Raw genomic sequence first — 21,937 nt, 5'->3', positions numbered from 1 at the left:
CCTTGTGCATTTGGCTTTACATGGGTCCCGGGGAACTGAACCAGGGACTCCCCAAGAGAGGCTCAGTGGCCCTTGCTTACCTGCTGCACCTCACTGAGGATGGAGTAGGCAGCTTGGATCTGCCTCCTGCTCAGCTTCCCCAGGGGCATCTTCTGAAGGTCGATCTGAGAAGAAGATGTGCTGGTTTGAATGTAAAATACCGCCCGCCCCCCCCACAGGCTCAGGTGTTGGGACACTTAATCCCCCGCTGTGGAGTCCAGCTGGAGGAAGCGTGTCACAGGGCAGCCCTGAGGTCGTTAGCTGGACCCTACTTTCTCACTGCTCATGTGATGCTGGCTTCCTGCTCCTGCCATGGTCCCCACCCCATGGGGGACTGCCCTTTGGAAGTGTAAGCCAAAATTCTCTCTCTCCCCCTAAGGTGCTTCAGGTTGGGTTCTTGTTCAGGGCAGTGAGAAAGTAACTGATACACACAGGAGGCACAAAGGCCGGGCATTCTGCAGGGTGGTGACGGGAAGGATAGGCCCAGCACTGAACACACCCAGCCTCTTGGGGCCCTTGAGATCCAGTGACTCACCTCAACAGAAGGTATAGTATAGCCCTTTGCTCATAGGAACTAGGGCCTGGGTTGAAGGTTTCTGTTCACTTCAATTAATGCTGGGACAAGCCAGTCAGGGCTCTCCTACAGTCTAGTATTTCTAATTCCAACTCTAAAGGACAAGGGCCCATTGGTCAAGCTCCCCATTCCAGACAGCCCTGCCTAGGGTCCTAGAGCCAAGAGGGCTCCAGGCCAGAACGACACCCTCTCATTTTTAAGTGGCTGTTTTTATACACACACCCACATTTATTCAATTGACACTGCCCCTTTTACATCATGCACCAACAGTGCTGCTACCCACTGCGGCACCACGGGCGCTCCTCTGCTGCAGGCTGAGAGCAGGCAGACTGCGCTAAGGTCAGGAGACGAATGCTCTCTGCCTGCTTTCTGGGTGGCTGATCCACACTGGCCCCCAAACACTTGGTTACCAGCAGATGGCACTATTGGAAGCTGGTGGCACCTAGCGGAAGAAAATTAGGTCACTATACCCCAGAAGGGAATACAGGCCCGCTTTCTGCCTGTCTCCTTTGTTTTGCAGCTTGTTCCCCTACACACCATCACACTGACCTAACACCCCTAAATTCAACACAGCCAACTGACAATGGGCCGAATAAAGTTTCTGACACAGTAAGTTGACATAAACCTCTTTCCTTAGAAGTCTTTTTTTTTTTTTTCAGGTATTCTGTCATAGTGATGTAAAGCTAACAATTCTGAGCCTTCCTCCACCAGTTCTTCCTTCTGTGAGTAAACCTGCCTATGTTGCTCACTCAGCTTCTGGGCTGAGACACTGTATGCCAGTGGACCCCACACTGTGTCCTAACACTGGCACTGGATGCGTCCACCAGTCACTCAGTTTTCAGAAAGCCTGTAGCCTCTGGGCTTGTGGCTGCGGAAGAGAGGCTGTGTAGGCTGGGCAAGTCACAGTGAGAGTAAGGGTCCTTTCTGCCTCTACTGAGAAGATTGGAGGTGAGGTACAGACATGGGCTATTCCTGGCTCGGCATGTGGTCCCGATCGCATTAGCCCAGGCAGAAGCACAACTGCTGCACCTACCGTCATCCCACCTCCAACCTGCACTGTTTTGGCCTCTCGCATGCATGGCAAGCACCGCGCTACTACTGAGCTATGCTCAGTCCCGACCTTTTCTTGGAAACAGATGGTCAGGACACTCTGCACACGGGACGGTGGTGGTCATAGCAGTCTTCTGTTTCTAACAGTGAGTGAAATCTCCATGGCACCAACTAGCTGGTATACTTGGGGGCTCACAAAGACCTAGGTCTATCTACCCTTATGGGAAAACGAGGAAAAGCACAAGGAGAGGAGGCCCAGGGACAGCGCTCTGCAGAGGTCACAACACACCAAATGACTCTTGGCAAGCAAAACAGGCAGTGCAGCCTGAGCACCAAGTGCCCCGGCATCTGGGGTGGAATAAGGCCATGCAGCCACTGCACCGTTTGAGAGAGAGGAGAAAGCAAAAGCAGCCAGAGATTTTCTCACCAGCTCAGCACCCACAGTCCCCAACAGCTGAGCAGACAAGGCGTGTGGCACCAACCTCAAACTCCACCAGGGCTTTCCTCATGCTCTCCACGTCGAAGATCATCCCCACAAGCTCCTGCACCGGCCTAGGGAGCCTGGATCTGGTGCCGGGTTTTACCGTCAGCTTCTTCACGGCTTCCTCGTCCTTCAGGAAGGCAGGTCAGGGTGAGGCAACTAGGACACAGAATGGAATACTACCCGCAAAACAGCCACACACTCACCAAGCCTCTGGGTAGGCACCAGGAGCCAGGCGGGCATGGGCTTCGCACGGAGGCAGAGCAATTCCCATGTACTCAAGTCCTCCGGGTTGTACCACACGTATATTCCAGCTGCTACGGTAACGTCTGCAGGGGCGGGTGGTGCCCTGAGAAGCTGCCCAGTGCCCACTCACACCCATCCTGGTGGCGCTGTGCTGCAGTGAAGCGAACCTTGGCTCAATGGGACATAAGCCCTCAGGACACATTTATCCCTGTCCCTTGCACTTCCTCGCACAGGGCTAGTTGCAGGACTGACATTACATAGCCTTCTCTACAGTCTCGAAGCACCTCACTCAGTCCCTTTCCTGTCACAGCCAGCCTGTCATGTTAGGGTGCATCCTAGCATTTACTCACCCACTCCTCACCTCCTCTCCCCAAGAATGTACTGTCTAGTAAACTAACGGCATGTGAGACCTTACTCCTCTCTTCCGGAGAACTGACTGCATCAAGGCCAGCTGTATTATGACTGCCTCAACTCTTGCCTTCACACTCAGGCTGAGGGGACAGGGTACTGCCGGTCCACCATGGAGTCCCTGGCACCTAACTCTGCGGTGAGGGTGATGAGCTGGGCCATAGAGTGAATCCTGCCTGGTTAACCAGGCTGCCAAGCCACACTGTGCTGCAGTGTCCCTGGTGCCTCCCAGGGCTCCCTTTGCCACACCGAGCCTTACAGCAGTCACTCGTCCTGTGAGGTGACCTCACTGGAAGGCAAACTGTCCATACTTTTAAAAGCCTTATTAAGCACACATCCCTTAAGACTCAGTTACTCCACTCCTTTTTGTTGTTTTGTTTGTTGTCTGGAACTCACTCTGTAGCCCAAGCTGGCCTCAAAAAACATGGTGATCCCCTTACCTCAGTCTCCTGAGTGGGGGATTATAGCTGGGAGCCACAAGGCCCATTCAGTGACTCTGCTTTTAAGGACAGTCACCACCACAGAGACGCACAATGTCTGACTGATTGCAGACTCCCATGCCTGACTAGAGGGAGTTGTTCCCATTAGCTACCACGTCTGCCTTCCCTCAGAGTCTATGTAGCTGAGGAAATGCTGCTTGAGGTATAATCCCCGCACGCGAGAGGCTGAGGAAGGACGCTTATGGGTTCAAAACCAGCCTGGGCTGTAAACAAACCAAACCAAGTAACACACACACACACACACAGAGTCCCAACAAATCCAAAAGCAAAGAGACCTCTAGATTGGTGTTAAGTTTACTAGGCAGCTACTGAGGTTTTGAACTGTGTAAGTGCTGAGTATAAAATATACAACAGCTTTAAAACCTCAATATTAGAAAAAAAAAAAAACCAAAAGAGCCGGGCATGGTGGTGCATGCCTTTAATCGCAGCACTCCGGAAGCAGAGGTAGAATTGCCTATGATTGCTGTTGAGTTCAAGGCCACCCTGAGACTACACAATGAATTCCAGGTCAGCCTGGACCAGAGTGAGACTACCTCGAAACACCACGCCCCCCAAAAGAAAAAATTTTCAACAGCTTTGCTATAGTATCAATCAAATCACAACAAGAACATTTTGAACATATGGGGTTAATTTACTAAGATTAGCTTTATGCTTTCCCCAGTTTTATTTATTATTTAGGTTTTTTGAGGTAGGGTCTCACTCCAGCCCAAGCTGACATAGAATTCACTATGTAGTCTCAGGGTGGCCTAGGACTCACGGTGATCCTCCTATCTCTGCCTTCTAAGTGCTGGGATTAAAGGTGTGCACCACCACCCCCAATTAAATTTTATTTTATTTTTTAAAAAGTAATTTTGTTTACTTATGGGGGGGGCAAATAAAGAGACTGAAAGAGAATGGGTACGCTAGGGTCTCCAGCCACTGCAAGCAAACTCTGGATGTATGCACCACTTTGTGCATCAGGCTTATGTGGGTCTTAGGGAATTGAACTAGAGTCCTTTGGATTTGCAGGCAAGTGCCTAAACTGCTAAGCCATCTCTCCAGCCCTGAATTTTATTTCTTTAATACAGAGTTCACAACATATTCTATGACAAAGAATTTTCCCTTTGGGTCATGTTAGACTCCACAGGTTTAGACTTCAAATCTGTACCCATCTAAAAATCTCTTTCCTAGCTGGGTGTGGTAGTGCACGCCTTTAATCCCAGCACTCGGGAGGCAGAGGTAGGAGGATCACCGTGAGTTTGAGGCCACCCTGAGACTCCATAGTGAATTCTAGGTCAGCCTAGCTAGAATGAAACCCAAATGCCAAAATAAATAAATAATTAAAAATAAAATAAAAATTTCCTTTTGGTTGTAAAACTGCTATGTATCCCTCCCCCCAATACAACACAGTCAGGGAAGTCTATTCAGGTTTAAGAAAGGATGCTTCAAAAAAAGAAGGCAGGCTTGGTAGTGTAAACCCTTAATCTCAGCACCTGGCGAGCCAAGGTGGAATTGCTATGAGAGACTACACTGTAAATTTCAGGTCAGCATGAGCTAGAGCAAAACCCTACCTTGAAAAATAAATACAAGAAAGGATGCCTTAGACATGGCAGTATATGCCTATAACTTTAGTATTTGGGAGGCTGAGGAAAAGTGATCACCACTTTAAGCCCAACCTGGCTATTTAGCAAGGCCCTGTCTCAAGCAGAATGTAACCATTATGCCACAAAAACAGCAACTAAGGGCTAGAGATGGCTTGTTAAAGGTACTTGCTTGTAGAGCCTACTGGCCCTGGCGTGCCCATGCACACACTCTTACTCAGTGCTCGCAAATAAATACAAACGTTTAACTAAATGCTATCTTGTACCACCTAAGGAGACTCTCAAACTACAGATGTAGATAATACTGGAAATAAGACCCTGCGCTCTAGCACAGCACATCGAATCACTCTACCCCACTGCTGTATCAGGTCCCTTCAACTCATGAGTCACCCCAATGAGCGTCCAGAACAACTCAAACACTATTCGTTGACCCCTCCAAACTACCACCAGCAGGTGTGAGAGTGCACACTTGCGATCCCAGCACACAGGAGGCTGAAGTGGGAGAACAGCAAGTTCAAGACCAGCTTTAGTTACATAGCGAGACCCACTCCCAATTAAAAAAAAAATCACTATTCTTATCTAAGTTTCACTTCATGCTTTATGTTATAGATTTTAGTAAGACTTTTTTTTTTTTTTTTGCATCTACTGAACTGAACATGTGACTTTGTTTGTCCTTTATTTATAATGTTAAACTAACCTTGTATTCTTTGGGTTTGTATTACACTTGAACTTCACGTATACATCCTCAAGACCTACCTCATCTGGTTTGTAGGTATTCTGAGTGCTTTGCATCTACATTCCAACAGTGTCCATAGTTGAATTTGTGAAGCAACTGGTATTTAACTCGTCTTTAAACATTTGGTACTAGCCGAGCGTGGTGGCGCATACCTTTAACCCCAACACTCGGGTGGCAGAGGTAGGAGGATTGCTGTGAGTTCTAGGCCACCCTGAGCCTCCATGGTGAATTCCAGGTTAGCCTGGGCTAGAGTGAGACCCTACCTCGAAAAATCAAAAACCAAACAACAACAACAACAACAAAACCAAAAAAAAAAAAAAAAAAAAAAAAAAATTGGTACTATTATCTAGTGACACCATCTGACTCCCTGTGGACATTAAGGGATTTTTCTTTTTAGTAGGAACAGACTGTGTAAGAACATTAAGTGATTACCTGGCCATAGTCAATTTCTAGGGGATAGAACTTTTTGGGATGCTTTGTGAAGGTTTTGGAGTGCCAGGCATTTCCGGTTTTTTCCTCATACAATTTCACGAAGTGCTCAATGGCATCTTCCTTGGATGGCATCTGTTCCAGTTTGTTACTGCCAATCACTGTGCCCACACGGCCCCAAGACCGGAAGATCCAATACCTGTGGGGGGGCAAAAAAGAGGTAAAGGAGCTGGAGAGATGGCTCAGCTGTTAAAGGCACTTCCTTGCAGAGCCTAACGGCCTAGGTTCTAGTCCCCAGTATGCATGTAATCCCAGATGCAGCGGTACATATGTCCCAAGTTTATAGTTGGCAGGAGACCCTGGCATACTCATACTGTCTTTAATAAATTAAAAAAAAAAAAAGGGATGCAAGGCCAGCCATATTGGTGCACACCTTTAATCCCAGCACTCGGGAGACAGAGGGAGGAGGACCACTTTGAGTTCGAGGCCAGCCCGAGACTACATAGTGAATTCCAGGTCAGCCTGGACTAGAGTGAGACCTTAGTTGGGGGGAGGGGAAGGGGGCTATGAGAAGACCAGAATCAGCTTCTTGTCCTGTTCTACAAACTGCCCATTTTCACTTGTTCACTCACTTAGCAGTGCTGCAGAGGAACCAGGGTCTGAGCATGCTAGGAGGCATCCAACCACTGAGGGAGAACTTTAAACATGCCCAAATCTCTATCAGTTTAGAGTTTAAGAGTAATTTCAGTTTTTACTAAACTACCTCCTTGAGGAAGTTTAAAATGTGTATAATGAGAAAATTGTGAACCTTGATTCTTTCAAGGTTTTGCTAAGAGCAAAGCCAGTTGGGAGACATGAAGGCACATCCTATGAAGCTGAACCCAGGCACTGCAACTTGGCTGGTGGCCAGTGGCTTCCTCTTCTCTTTATGGCAAGACCTTACACACAGCTGTCCATGACGAGGTCCCCTGCTCTGGGCCCTGCAGGCCAGCACCCTGTCCCAGCTCACCTGCTCTCCTTGTCGTCCTCTAGAAGCTGCAGCTTGTAGTAGGAGTTGGTCCCTTTCACGATGTCTACCAGGCCAAGAGTGGCACTGAAGACCTTCCCACCTTTCTCCAGGACATGTGCAGAATGTTCCAGACCTGTCCGGGAGGAAAGCTCCTGTAGTTCTCGCCCATGAAGGACTAGGGTTCTGACAGAAAGGCTCTGTGGGCCTAGGGGTCTCTGCCTGGTTGCATGCTACACCACCTTCAGATGGTTCCAAACCACTGACTCCCATGTTGCCAGGATTTATAGGCCAGCCTGGCAAAGGATGTCTGGTCCCCACAGGTCATTTGCTACTCAGCTGGGGGCAGTGCCAGTGGCTCCCAGTGACGCTCACTCACCAGAGTCAGGATCGACAGCTGCTCCTCCCTTAAGTGTCAATTTCATTCGCTTTTCAGATTTGTTGACACCTAGAGAGGGGACAAAGAAATGTTCAGGATAAGGACTAAAGCAGAAGAGCAGCTTCCAGAGGCAACATCTGCCAGCATGGCACCTATCCACTGCCTGTGGCACCACGAAGGGCCCACTGTCCTGTGCCCACCTAATGGTGAACAGAGGCAGTGGCTTCAGACAGCACCGGACAGGACAGATCATTTCAGGGACACAGAAAGAGGATGGGCCTCGGGCGGGGCTGCTGAGCCTCACCTTCCTCCTTGGTGGGACCTTTGCTCTTCTTGGCGGGTGCAGTTGACTTCGCCTTGGGGGCCGCTACTTCAACAGGTTCTGTCTTTACCTCAGCCCCCCAGGGGGACAAGCTGTGGGCTGACAGCAACTCCTGGAGGCTCTTGGTGGAGACAGACACATCCTGGAGGAAGTCCTCACACACAACACGGACGCTGGCTGCTCTCACTTCCTCCATCTTCTTACTCATCTTCTCCACCTCCTCTGTTCAACATCAGAAAGAAAAATACAAAAACAAACCATAAACCTAAAACTCACCCTGGACCTCTAGTTACTACAATATTATTTCCCGGGAAGAGCAGCATCACCTCCAGTGTCCAAATCAGATGCTCAGAGCTTCCCCTTGTAGCAGAAGCTGGCCCCTCAGGTATGAAATCACAAGGGTGACCTCCAGAGCCCTACAGCGGGGTGTCAGCCGGTGAGCACAGAACTGGACCCTGAAGTTGAGACCTACAATGGTCCCCCAGCACAATGTGTCCGAGAAAGGAAAGGGCAGGGGAGTACCTTATGGGAACACACGTAACACAGTGTAGCAACATTACTAGTTTTCTTTCACATGGAATCTGAGCAATGGTGAGGCGAGTTCTGAGTGCCATCCTCGCATACATACGCTCCCTCCCTCCCCACACAGCTGCGAGAGAATCACAATCTTCTCCTGCGAATCCATCTTAAACTCACTCTTAGTACTGATGCACAGGGAGGCCTTGCTGGCTGTTCCTGTCAACTTGCCACCAAGTTTCTCAATTGCAGCCTTCACTTCATCCTTGTTCTGCGAGAGTTTCCCAAGCGTCAGAATCTTCATGTTGGACAGTGGCTTACCTGGGACGAGAGAGCAACTGTCAGGCTGGGCTCACTGTGCCGCTGCCCAGGAAAAGAAGGAAGAGAGGCAGGAAGATCAAGCAGCAGCCCCGCACCCGGGAGAAACCTGGCCGCTCTCTCTACCCTTGCTCCTTGCGAGGGGCAGGAGAAAACCTATAAAAACAGAGGCCCCCAGTCAACAGGAGAGCAGAGGAAAGGATGGTAAACTACCCTGAGAACCCAAACAGGTTCCTTAACACAGACAAGATTGGGTAGGGCACTGTGACATGGTGTAATCTATGCATCTGGGGTACCCTGGGCCTGCTCCAAGAAGGCTGCGTTTTTGGGGTGACACCAGGACACTGGAGTGGGATGGGCAAAAGGACTTCTGAGTCTTTCTATTAACTTTTTCATTCCACTTTTGGTGTAAGAAGCAATTGCACTTTTTTGTTAAATACTTCTTTATTTTATTATTATTTTGGTTTTTCAAGGTAGGGTCTCACTCTAGCCCAGGCTGACCTGGAATTTATTTTGTAGTCTCAAGGTGGCCTCAAACTCATGGTGATCCTCCTACCTCTACCTCCCGAGTGCTGGTATTAATGGTGTGTACTACCATGCCTAGCTTACTTTTTTAATTTTTATTTGAGACACAGAGGCAGGGAGGGAAGGAGGGAAAGAAAGAAAGAAAGGGGTAGGGGGAGAATGGGCATGCCAGGGCCTCTAGTCCACTGCAACTGAACTCCACATGCATACACCACCTTGTGTATCTGGCTTATATGGGACCTGGAGAATCAAACCTGGGTCCTTAGACTTTGTAGGCAAGCGCCTTAACTGCAAAGCCATCCCTCCAACCCGCAACTGCACTTCTCACCTGCAAGTCAGACAGGCCTGTGACAGCTGCTCAGAGCTTCAGTCAGTATGATCAAACTGAGCTAAACTGTCCAGGCAAAGGGCGGCAAGCTGGCCCCAAGTGTCCAGTGTTGACTACCAGTGACTGGCCTGGAAAGGGGCCTTCAGTGAGCTACGGACAGGAGCGCAGCATGGGCAACAGAGTCCGAAGCCGAGGCTCTGCCTGCCCTCTCTACAGGTGGACACTGAGCACACCACTGGGCTTCACTGAGGTCTCTGCAAAGAATAAACCATCTCTTCTTTATCTGCTGTGAGCTGCAAGTGAGGGGACAGCAGGGAGGGGGTGGGATGACCGTCCAAGTGTGTACCTCAGCGAGCACTAGTCCCTACGGGGGCTGGCGTGTCACTTCTGGGTCCTTGTTCTCCATGTACTCAGATGTGGCCTTTGCCCTTACTGTCTACACCTGAGAGTGAGTACTGCCTCTCCAGCCACCAAAGCACAACCAAGCTCTCACAGTTTCTGCTGGCCTGGAACCCGTGTAGCCCTGACCCATGACTCCCTTGGCTTTGCACACAATGAACACCTACAGTTTGATGCTGGGGGTCTGGGGCAGGAAAGAGCCCCCTCAGCGGGCCAGGAAGTAAAGAGGACCCAGGATGCCCGAAGCACCCCAGATGATGGTGCAAGTCTTGGGTGGCTCCAAGGTCGAGCTCCGCCCACAATACCTGCTGGGGCAGAGGAGTTCACAGTAGGAGCGGGTGCCGGGGCTGCTGAGGGCGGAGGTGCTGCTGGCGCTGCGGCACTGGACTCGGGGGGAAATAGCCGGTCCTGCCTTTTGACCTTCAATTTCTTGAGGTAAGCAATCTCTCGGAATTCCTGAAGAATAAAAGTTTTAGTTTTAATTACAGAAATCAGTCTGCCTTGAAATAAACTTGTAACAGACTCAGGGGTGGGGAGACTGATCTATGCAAATTAAACCATCTCTTTTTAACTCTTACAGCATTACTTCTGTATCAGTACTTATTTCTTTCCAGGACTTCTTCCTCTACAATTCACTAAGAACTGCAGAGGCTTTAAAAGAAAAATCTTTTATTTTAGAATTCCACTCCCTATACCCGCCTCAAAATAAAAAGGGCAACAATAGTTGACAACTTGGTGAGGAAAGGGCCTATGCTGGGACACTTTAGTCCTGCTGAAATCACTCTCTCCACAGGACCCACTGCACGGGTTTAAGCCCTCTGAAGCTGGCATACTACTCAAAAGTACATCTGGGCAAGGGAAAGCAGGCACGAAGAGCCGCCAGCATTCACCAGCACAGCCTTCTTCATTTCAGGCGACTTAAAGAGGCCATGCACGGAGGGCAGAGGACAACAGATGGCGCACAGCTGCAGCTCTGGTAAGAACACGGGTCTGGTGCTCCCGCGCCTCCGCCCCTTCAGCCTTCCCGCAAGTGCCGTGGTCAGTGAGCACCAGGAGCGAGGAGGGGCTCCAGCCCGTAGCGGGCACTAGTGCTGTGCAGCGCGGGGCTGAGGAGGAGGACTTCTGCCCGAGGAAGCCGCTGTCTGGAATGACTGTGGCATCTAAGAAGCCAGGTGAGCAAAGCTACCGGGGGGCAGGGGTGGCAGGGGCACGTGCAGGCAGTGGCCTACCAAATCTGCCAAGGGCCCAAACAGCAGATGTGGCCTGGGCATAGTACTGGGTAACATACAGTGGATGTTCTCTATTGTGTGAGTTTAACTTAGAGACAGGGGCAGGAAAGACACGTGTGCACAGGGCTAGGTGGCATGGGAGGTTTCTGAGAGACACTAAGGAACTGACCTTGATTCTGAGACAAGTCCCTGGAGGGACACTCAGGAACCCCACCATTTACATGGGCAGCACAGATCTTCTACAAATACACGTAGATGTTTTACATATGCAGGTATTTTGCAATTGCTATGTGAAACACAATACAGCCTCTCCTGCTCACTCTCATTCTCTCCAAAGACAGTAAAAGGCACACAAGAACCACGTGGGCCTGGACCTGCAAAACTTAAAATTGGGCAAACTGAAGCACTGCAGGAAGATTTTAAAGGTTCTGGAGAAATGCCAAGGCTGGGGGGGAGGTGTTTAGAAAGGCAAAGATTAGGAAGGACAGTAAATCACGCAGGTGACCAAAGAAAGAACGACTTGACCCGGTGCTGGTCATGAGGATGGCCTAGCTGAAGGTTAAGTGTGACGATCAGGGGCTGCAGGTCTGTGTCTTGCAGTGTGGACAGGCCCAGCTAGTGGCGCCATACTTTCCCAACAAGTCCCAGGACGTTCCCCTACCCTTACCTTCGGGGTCACCCACTCCTTCCGGTTGGGAGTCTGTGTCTTGACCACGCACTTGGTCCAGGCAGTGACATCCCCAGTACAGTAGTAAGCATCACTCTTGAAGACCAGCTGGCCGGAGCACTCCTTACAGGGCAGGAGGGCCCCGAATGCTATGCCATCGGCAACTAGGTCCAAGATCTAAAACCAGTAAAGAAGCTATCAGAGGAAGCCCTGGAGAGGACAGCTGCCAACACAATGAAGATCTCAAACAGACCCCTTTCTTTGCAAAGAGGCTGCCTTGGGGGTCCAGCTTCAATGGGGTATGGGATCTGTACTTCCAGAGTCCTCATCTCCAAGTGAAGCGTTCCTATATCGTCCTCCAACCTCAAGGAATTGGGAGGGGGCTTGAACACCCATTCTATTGCACATGGGGTGGTGCCAACTGGACGCCCTTCTCACAAAGCAAAGTGGTCTCAGGTGCTCCCACAGGCCAGGTAGCCTTGGGGAATATATGGCTAGAGGCAGAGGAAAGGTCCTCACGCCAAAGGGTGCAGCAGGAACACATAGGCGAAACCAGCTGCGTACCTTAGACCTCACCTTGTTCTAAAACAAGACTGACTTGTGGCTGAGGAAGTGTCCTGCCCTGAGGAGATGTAACACCAGCAGGTGTTCACCCGGACGACTTCCCGGGCACCTGCCCTAACCCATGGCAAACTCACCGCAGACTCTCCAGATGGTACTTGCTGCTGGTTGAAGATGAGCAGCTCCTTCAGGTCACTGGTGGAACATGCCTTCTTCAGCTCGTCCTTGATGTTCCAGATCAGGTCGTTCTGGGCCTGCAGACAAGACCTCACAGCTGAAACCAGCTCTTTTGAAAGGAAAGACTACTCTCTCCTCACTGCCCAAACACCCAGCATTTTCTGGTTAATAATGGCAACTTGTTACAATACAAATCCAACCAGAGCAGCTAGGCTCTGACACCGTTAGCCTCCCACTGTGCAGTGTGAATGTGTGTGTAGAGCACACAAGCGTGTAGAGATGCACAGATCCTGGGCTTCCATGTGCACAGGCCAGTGGAGGTCAAGTGCCCTCTTTTTGTTTCTTTGAGATAGTCAGAGCTGGGCTGCCTTGTCAAAGGTGTCCTGATAAACCCCCAGCCACAGCCTGACGCCTGGGTGCACTCCTGTGCATATCAGACTAACTGTAGCATGCTCTCAAGAGAACTCTAGAAAATGGGAAGGAGACCAACTGGGGGGTTGGGGTAGTTTGAACGTATGTCCCCCAAGAGACTCAGTTGTTTTAAAAATGCTTGTTTCCAGCAACCTGGCTGGAAGTGTCACGGGGCGAATCTAAGCTCAGACCCCACAGGACCTAAAGCCAACATCTCAGAAACCTATTCTAGGAAACACAGAGAGCCTAGGAAGGGCCCAAGACCCACATTCATCCTTCTCAACACCCACCTAAAGGAAGTGTGGTGGTTCTCCAGTCTTAAGAGGAGGAATGATTCCTAACACCAATTTCTAAGTCTACCACATACTCAGGCTCACACACAAATGCATGACAGTGCTTCTGGAAAGGAAACCTTCTTACTAAGTGCCCACACTTTGTGACATTTTTATGTGCCATTCCATTTATTCTCATCACCACCTGCTGGGAAGGTATCAGCTGCTTCCAACTGGAGCTGAGGACAGGATGAGCCTCCTCCCCCTCTAAGAGAGCAAACAAGTTATAGTCACCTCAGCCCAGAAGACTGAGACAGTGTCACCCCTACCAAGCTGCACAGGTGTGATTGGCACTGAAAGAGGGTTTTAGCTCCATGATACGGCCGGAGCCACCATATGTACCTGCTTCCCAGTTCCATGTGAAGGGCCCTCACTAACTCACTCCACCCTTTGTCCTCCTGCAGCAGGGCACATGCCAGGACACCAGTAATGGAGACATTGTGCATGGGGAAGCAGCAGTCTACGGTCTACGGTCACAAGATTTACTGGAAGTAGCGAACCTATTCCTTTTCCACATCTGAGCATGGAAACAGTGGAAACAGGGCACGCGCACGTGTGTGTGTGTGTGTGTAGAGGGGCTGAAAGAACAATTTAGTCTTCTGGTTTGCTTTCCGTTGCTGCCAACAGTGGGGAGAGAGAAAACTAGCAAACCCATTGAAGGGCAGGACCAAGATGGCACTGCAGTTCTACAAGACAATAGTAACTTTATGCTCTCAATCTCTAAGGTGATTATGCTAAATTGGAGGTTCTGTGTGTGTGTGACTTCTGAAGTGTTTCAGACAATCAAACTGGAGAATCTTAATAAGCACCTGAAACCAGGTGAGACACTGCTCCTCATTATCAGGTCACCAGCAAAACCCATAAGGGAAGGGGCTCAGGCAGATGGCTCATGGAATCATGTTCCGAGGAAGAGACTGACTGTTCTCTCCTACCTTTCCAAGCACCAGATTAACTGATCAGAGACGTAACCCACAGTAATAAGTTTCTCTGATCAGTGATCATTGATTTAACTCGGAAGATTTCTCCCTCTTTGCTGCACGCCTTCCATTCTTTTTTGTTTGCTTTTCAAGGTAGGGTTTCCTTCTAGCCCAGGCTGACCTGGAACTCACTCTGCAGTCCCAGGCTGGCCTCAAACTCATAGTGATCCTCCTGCCTCTGCCTCCTGAGTGCTGGAATGAAAGGTGTGTGCCACCATGCCCAGCTCCATTTTAGAAACATGGAAAAACTCTCTTTAAACCTGATTTACCTATGCCAAGAACCTCAGGCTCCTTGGACTTAATGAGTTTCTAATGTATAGGTAAGCAACCCCTACTTGGGCACAAGCCACCCCACGTGAGTCTGGTCATACACAGAGCAGAGGGCTCCACCTTGCTCGGGCCTTGCTGTGGTCTTGCACCCACGGGTCCTCATGGATCCTCATCCAAATAAAACTATTCCCATGGAAGGAGGCAGAAAGTAAGCTATGAAAAAAGCTGTGCAACCCAACAGTAACTGTCCAAGTGGGGACACACTCGACTAAGCTAAGTGGGGTTCAACCCCGACTGTCCTCTCTTCACATGGAGGGAGAAAAAACCTGGGGCTCACCTTGAGTGCCTTTTCTAGCTTGCTGTCCTTGTCCTTCTCTTTCTTAGGCTTCTTTGTGGCCACTCCATCTGTCCCATCCACTTCGTCACCTTTTCTCTTTCTGAAAGAGACACAGGACTTAAGAGGAGAACCAGAACCCTAAACCTGAAACCCAATGATCCGATGACACAGCTTCCTCTCATTTTAACCCCACCAGGCTGACCACACACCAGCTGCACAAGTGTGACCTGCAGCTGGGAGGCAGGAGATGCTACCTGTTTCAGAAATACTCTGCAGCCAGTGAGGGATCCGGAGCTTGCCCTAGGGCCTCAGAGCAACTGAGGACGGATCTAGGACTCATGTCCCATCTGACTTGAGCCTTCCATCTTTTGCCACATACAAAATGACCAGGACTCATGATTGAACAAAACATGGGTGCCAGAACTGAGTCTGTGAAGGAGAAGGCTGCTCCCTAGGCAGCAGTCAGCTCTCAGAGGCCAATGGAACTGCCACTCAGAGCACCCAGACCAGCATGCGGACCCGAGTTCAAACCCTGGCCCTCTCCTTATCCACATGAGCTTCATTTGTTTCGAAGATGAAATAGCGCAGGCAGCGCTTAGCCTGGCAAGGCAGTTGTGCTCTACCCTTCAGTTATCACAGCATAAATTTAGCAGAATTCCTCCCCCTACGCCCCGAGCTCCAAGAGCCCAAGGACGCCCTTACCCATTAGCTGGGCTTGCCAGTTTTCTTGCACATTCCAGAGGCCCCCCCCCCCCCCCCCCCCCCCGCTCCTCCCAAACACTTCCCTACAAGCCTGTGCATTGTGAGCTGAGATAATGTACAAAGCTGCTGACTGACATCCCAGGCAATGCCCAGAAGCACAACCCCCATCGTGCTCACTAACGAGCCATTCTTGAGTGGGGTGGAGGGTCAATAGGGACAGAGGTGTTGACGGCTTTCTGACAGCCAGCAGAGGAACGGACTCTGCAGGGTCTCCAGGTCTCCTCTGAGACTCTGCTCTCAGACTGTGTGCTCTACCCACCCTTCACTCTTGACCCCCGGGAGCTGCTTTTTCAGGGTTTCTTTGTCCTCTGCCGACAGGAGGCTGAAGCCTTTGAGTTGGCTGGCACTGTACTCAGGCCGGAAGCCCAGCTCTTCTCGGTTCTTGACAAAGCAGTTCGGATGGTACCAGCGGTCAATCATGCCCAGCTGTGGCTTCTCTGGGTCCAGCATCTTCTTGGACAGGCGTACCTGACCCTATAGGAAACACTGCATGTCACATCTAGAGATTAACAAGGCAGGGTGGGGAACAGGAGAGGAATCAACCTGTGCACAGCTAGCCTATGGCCTTGAGTCCATGCCAAGGCCCAGCTAGCAACTTAAACACATCCCACCCATGATTGTGGGGTACTCTGAACCCTACTTTTAAAATTTACTTATCAGAAAGAAAGAGGCAGCTAGAAAATGGGCATGCCACTGCAAACAAACTCCAGATAACTACCTTGTTCATCTGCCTTATGTGGGCTACTAAGCAATCAAACCTGGGTCCTTAGACTTCACAGGCAAGCACCTTAATTGCCAAGCCATCTCTCCTACCCTTGCACCCCATTTTAAATTTATTTTTATTTTTATTTATTTATTTGAGAGCGACAGACACAGAGAGAAAGACAGATAGAGGGAGAGAGAGAGAATGGGCGCGCCAGGGCTTCCAGCCTCTGCAAACGAACTCCAGACGCGTGCGCCCCCTTGTGCATCTGGCTAACGTGGGACCTGGGGAACCGAGCCTCGAACCGGGGTCCTTAGGCTTCACAGGCAAGCGCTTAACCGCTAAGCCATCTCCAGCCCTGCACCCCATTTTAAAAAGTAATTTTAAGGGCTGGAGAGATGGCTTAGCGCTTTCTCTCTGTGTCTGTCGCTCTCAAATTAAAAAAAAAAAAAGTAATTTTAAATGTCTGGCTATAAGTAAGGAAGTAGTCACACTTCCCTGCCCTGGGGTAGGCATGAGAACAGGGATCCAGGCAGCAGGGGTCTCATACAACCCTGGGCTGGCTGCAGTGTGGCATATTTTGGGGTCTTTTTTGCCCAACCCCATCCTCCCATGGACTCTCTGGTCTCTATACACAGGAAGCTGGCTAAGTACAGTAATAAACCCATATAAGAGCTGATCTGCCCGCAGCTCGGTGCACAATTCCAATGCCTGACTTTCTTGAAGTTTCTGGCCTGTGAGGCATGAACTCAGCACATAACACTCCATCTCAAGGCAAACAGCACCCAATGTCATGAAGCTGCTGGCATGCCTCTTGAAGCGAGAGGACCTTGAGTTTTTGCCTCCAACCGTTAATGGCTGAAGGGAATAAAGGGGGAAGATCTAGCCATTCCATTTCTCTCAGTTTCAGATCCACTGGGTTCTGGATCTTGAATGATCCTCAAAGGCCCATGCTGCACTGGTCTTGTGCTCCTGGGAGGGGTGGAATTTTTAGGCAGTGGGATACAGGAGGTGAGGTGAGGTCCGTGGGGGAGCACTTTAGAAAGGCCTATCTGTCTCTGTCTGCCTTCCAGTGTCACGACCTGAACTGGCCTCCTCTGCCACATGATCCTGTCATACATGGTGCTGCCACAGGCCCAAACTAACAGGACCAAAGGACTACAGTTGGAAAACTGAACTGAGTCATCATGAACTCTTCTTCCTTTTAGGTTGAGTATCTCAGTATTTTGTCCCCCATAGCCGGAAGCTACCTGACATACTTTACAGTACTTTAAGGAAGTAAAAGCCTTCAAGCAGTGCCTTACAGGAGTCCACAAATGTGCAGCTGGCATCAGAATACAGTGGGAACGCTGGGGAGCACAGGCCTACTTTTACCCTGGCCTCAGCTACAATGCACAGGAGCCGGCAGGAAGGTTCATACCAGAGGCAACACTCTTAACCCAAACCTGCGGAGAAACATGACCTCCAGGGAAGGCCTCCTGTGGAGACGCTTTTCAAGCTCTTCCAGGGCCCCTAAGAGCACAGGCAGTTACAGACATGAGAACAGGACCAGGCCTGCCTGAGGAAACTGTCACCTCTAGTCTACTAGGATCTCCATGTGTGTCTGTATGTATATAGTTCTATGTAAAAAATTTATTTGAGAGAAATGAGTGTGCCAGGGTCTCCTGCCACTGCACAACAGCTCCAGACCTATGCTTCACATGGGGCACTGTGCCTCTGGCTTTTACACGGGTAATGGGGAATTGAACTTGGGCTGACAGGTTTTTCAAGCAAGCGCATATAACTGCTGAGCCATCTTCACAACCCTGTCCCCCCTCCCCGGCCCCTTTGGTTTTTCAAGGTACAGTCTTCCTCTATATAGTCAAGGCTGACCTGGAATTCACTATGCAGTTTCATGGTAACCCACAAACTCACAGCACTCCTACCTCTGCCTCCCAAGTGCTGGTTAAAGGTGCGCACCACCACACTCGGCCAAACCCTATACATATTTTTAAACTTTTTATTTCATTTGTTTGGGGGCGGGGAGAGGCAGACAGAGAATGGGTGCACCAGGGCCTCCAACCACTACCAACTCAAGAGGCACATACCACCTTGTGCATCTGGCTTATATGGGTCCGAGGGAATCAAACCTGGGTCCTTTGGCTTTGCACCTTAATTGCAAAGTCATCTTTCCATTTTAACAAGTATTCATTCAATCAGTACCTAAAGCCCATTTCTTCTTTCTTTCTGAGATGGCAAAGCCACCCACCTCATACCAGCACCTCGGAAGGTCCAGATGCTAGAGAGCTGCAGGCTCACCTTCTCTATCTTCTCCATGCACCCTTTGCATGTGCTTCTGTTGGACTTGGCGTACTCTGCGGCAAAATCACCTAAGGTCTTCTCTGCTTTGCCACCAGCTCCATTTTGGCCTTTGCCTGAAGAAACAAACACACGTCAATACTCAACTCAGTCTTACCCTGCAGCCCGTAAATGTTCCATCCTGTCCTTCCCCACCTAGACTCATTCCACATGAACACTAGGTAATCACAGCTGGGCCACGCCATCTCGTTGGTAACAGCTATGGGTGTACTGCATGTTACATACAGCTTCCGTTCTGTTATGGAAGTGACTGTTCAGACAAGCTGTGAAACACCCTTGCACCTTCTTGTCTCCCATGGAGACCCCACCCACACACTTTGGAGCTACTTATTAAATGTTTACTACAAAAGTCGAGAATCCCAACAACTACAACTTCTTATTTCCATTTATCTATCAAGGCTAAGTTAGTGTTGATTTTGAAGGGAGTATTGTGAGGCATGTGTTCCTTTAAATGAACAGGGAAAGTTGGATCGTCTAGTAGAGGTTTGGAGGGTAACTGGCCAAGCATGTGAGACAAGAACTCGGCAGTTAGCAGACCCTGTCTCAAAAAAGGTAATTGAACCGGGCGTGGTGGCAACACACGCCCTTAATCCCAGCACTCGGGAGGCAGAGGGAGCAGGAGCACCATGCGTTCAAGGCCAGCCTGAGACTACACAGTGAATTCCAGGTCAGCCTGGGCTAGAGTGAGACCCTACCTCACAAATCCTACCTCAAAAAGTAAAAATCAGGGCTGGAGAGATGGCTTAGCGGTTAAGCGCTTGCCTGTGAAGCCTAAGGACCCCAGTTCGAGGCTCGATTCCCCAGGACCCACGTTAGCCAGATGCACAAGGGGACGCACGCATCTGGAGTTCGTATGCAGTGGCTAGAAGCCCTGGCGTGCCCATTCTCTCTCTCTCTCTCTCTCTCTCTGTCACTCTCAATAAATAAAAATGAACTGTAGGAAAAAACCCCCACAGGGGGTCCCCACGCTCTGCCCGGATAAGGCGACACCCCAAATCACTCACTCACGAGAAGCGGTCTTGATGCAAACTGCAAGAGGATTTTATTCCAAGCGCGCTGGGGCCCACAGTCGTACACCACACAGGGGTAGAGGACTGCAGAGCCCTGAATGCAGGAACAGGACAGTTTTTATAGGGTTTCTAACAAAGCCTGTGCCTTAGACCAATCATTTTCTAATATTAGGAGCCCCGCAGGGTGTTAGCCAGTCAGTTGGTGCCACCCCATAGTTTCTAAGCCAATTAGTTTATGACCTTGGTGGTCAGCGTTTGCGCAGGTCCTTGGGTGGGAGTAGCAGAGTGTGGTATCAGTCTCCTGTGACCTTGGAGGTCAGCACTTGTGCAATTCCTTAGGTGGGGGTAACAGAGTATGGTATCAGCCTCCTATGACCTTGGTGGTCTGAGGCAGGCTGCTACAGCCTCTGGTGCGAGTTACTAAGGCTTACAGTGTAGGCTACTAAGGCTTACAGTGTGGGCTATTAAGGCTTATGGTGCAGGCTATTTACAGAAACCAAATAAGTGGTTCACTTTATTACTCATTTCCCATCCTTGAGGGCTATCTCATGCCCTTTTACCTAGTTTCATATTAGGAGTGGGCTCTGATACAATGAGAAGAGGGATTCTTTACTTGCTTCTGACAGAGAGTAAAACCTGGAGTTTGAGGTATGCAGGTGGCCCGCTTAAGCTCCCTTTGGAGTGTGATAGTATTTCTGAGCTTCTGAATTCTTGGGCCTTTCAGAACAACAACAACAAAATATAAAATAAAATAAAATAAAAATCAGCAGTTAAAGGTACTTGCTTGCAAAGCCTGCCAGCATGGCAGCATGCCAGCATTTCCAAGCCACCCAGAGAACTCGAAAAACAAAAGGTGAAGCAAGAAGACTCCACATACTTGGGCTGACAGGCCACTGAGAAATCCTGCTGGAACTGACATGAAAACCTCCTCCATGTAGACCAGCTGACAAAAAGCTGGAAGAAGCCATTCTGCATGCAGTTCAATGGGAGAGAGAAAAATTACCAGTGAAAATACTCAACAGTGGAATATTAATGCTACTCTCACTTTTGGTAGAGAACCTTCTCTTTTCAGATGGCAGGGACCTTGGGACAACTCAAGGTATCATGGTGCTGGAAAGAAGCGACTGCAGTGCTCAGTACTGTAATATCTCTACTACACCTTCCAAGGCTCAGGGTCTAATGTGGAAGAGGTGGCGGAAAGAATGTAAGAGCCACAGGAAGGGTAGGACTCCTTACAATGTGCTCCCTCCAGACACAAAATGGCCTGGATATCCATGACCTCACAGTGACTACCTACACAAGACCATCCTAAGAGGAGGAAAAGATGATGATATCAAAATAAAAGAAAGACTTATTGAGAGGAGGAGGGGATATGATGGAGATTGGAGTTTCAAAGGCAAAGTGTAGGAGGGTATTACCATGGGGTATTTGTTATAATCATGGAACTGGTTAATAAAAATTTGGAAAAAAAATTAAAGCTCATCAGACTTAAAAAAAAAAAAGAGACTGATTGAGAGAGGGAGGGGATATGATGGAGAATGGAGTTTCAAAGGGGAAAGTGAGCGGAGGGAGGGCATTACCATGGGATATTTTTTATAATCATGGAACTTGTTAATAAAAAAAAAACTGAAAAAAAAGTAGAGCAACATGCAAATTGTCAATACAAAAAAAGTGGAGCAAGTGTCTGACATGTGCAGAGGCACTGGCGCAAATGTGCGCACATGCACTCACACACATACACACACACTCAGTGTGCAAAAAGAAATATATGTGTAAGGAATCACAAAGGACCTACACAAAGGCCAAAACAGTAAAAGAACAAAGTGGGGGAATCACACTGGGTGATCTCAGAATTTACTATAAAGCCACAGGAACTGAGACCACCAGTGGTACTGGCAGACAGATCAACAGAACCACCCGCAATCCGGACACAGACCCACGCTATGATAGCAACACGTTCTAAGAAAAAAGTGAAAGCAATTCAGCTGAGGCACCAGAGCCTTTCCAATAAATGGGGCTGAAACAAACAAAAAAACTGACTTCTTCCTCATAACTCACACAAAATTTAGGACAGATCACAAACCTAAATGTGAAAGCGAAAACTATAAAACTTATAAAAGGAAACTAAGAAGTGCATCTTATGCTCGCTTCGGCAGCACATATACTAAAATTGGAACGATACAGAGATTAGCATGGCCCCTGCGCAAGGATGACATGCAAATTTGTGAACTGTACCATATTTTTACAAAACCAGCTCTACAGAAAATACTTGAAAGAATCCTCCATGCTGAAGAGAGGGAAAAGCAC

The 21,937-nt window shown here is 49.4% G+C and overlaps 1 protein-coding gene and 1 non-coding gene across 2 annotated transcripts in view; one reads left to right on the top strand and one right to left on the bottom strand.

Moving 5' to 3' along the window:
- Positions 1-21,937, bottom strand: part of Parp1 (poly(ADP-ribose) polymerase 1) — a 44,286-nt gene that overhangs the window by 7,765 nt on the left and 14,584 nt on the right. The window contains exons 3-15 of the mRNA XM_004653256.2: positions 18,561-18,676; positions 15,819-16,033; positions 14,798-14,897; positions 12,431-12,547; positions 11,733-11,909; positions 10,142-10,292; positions 8,447-8,587; positions 7,733-7,972; positions 7,429-7,497; positions 7,053-7,185; positions 6,047-6,242; positions 2,146-2,274; positions 81-164 (exon numbers count right to left, since the gene is read on the bottom strand). Coding sequence (XP_004653313.2) covers positions 81-164; positions 2,146-2,274; positions 6,047-6,242; positions 7,053-7,185; positions 7,429-7,497; positions 7,733-7,972; positions 8,447-8,587; positions 10,142-10,292; positions 11,733-11,909; positions 12,431-12,547; positions 14,798-14,897; positions 15,819-16,033; positions 18,561-18,676 — 1,868 coding nt within the window. The remainder of the gene's footprint in view (positions 1-80; positions 165-2,145; positions 2,275-6,046; positions 6,243-7,052; positions 7,186-7,428; positions 7,498-7,732; positions 7,973-8,446; positions 8,588-10,141; positions 10,293-11,732; positions 11,910-12,430; positions 12,548-14,797; positions 14,898-15,818; positions 16,034-18,560; positions 18,677-21,937) is intronic.
- Positions 21,771-21,874, top strand: LOC123458191. The gene has a single exon (XR_006635489.1). It is a non-coding gene; the product is annotated as a U6 spliceosomal RNA (small nuclear RNA).

The sequence above is a fragment of the Jaculus jaculus genome, chromosome 1 (genome assembly GCF_020740685.1).
Source record: "Jaculus jaculus isolate mJacJac1 chromosome 1, mJacJac1.mat.Y.cur, whole genome shotgun sequence".
Classification (NCBI taxonomy): domain Eukaryota; kingdom Metazoa; phylum Chordata; class Mammalia; order Rodentia; family Dipodidae; genus Jaculus; species Jaculus jaculus.
Note: the sequence above shows the minus strand (reverse complement) of the source record. Positions and strands in the feature narration are given on the sequence as shown.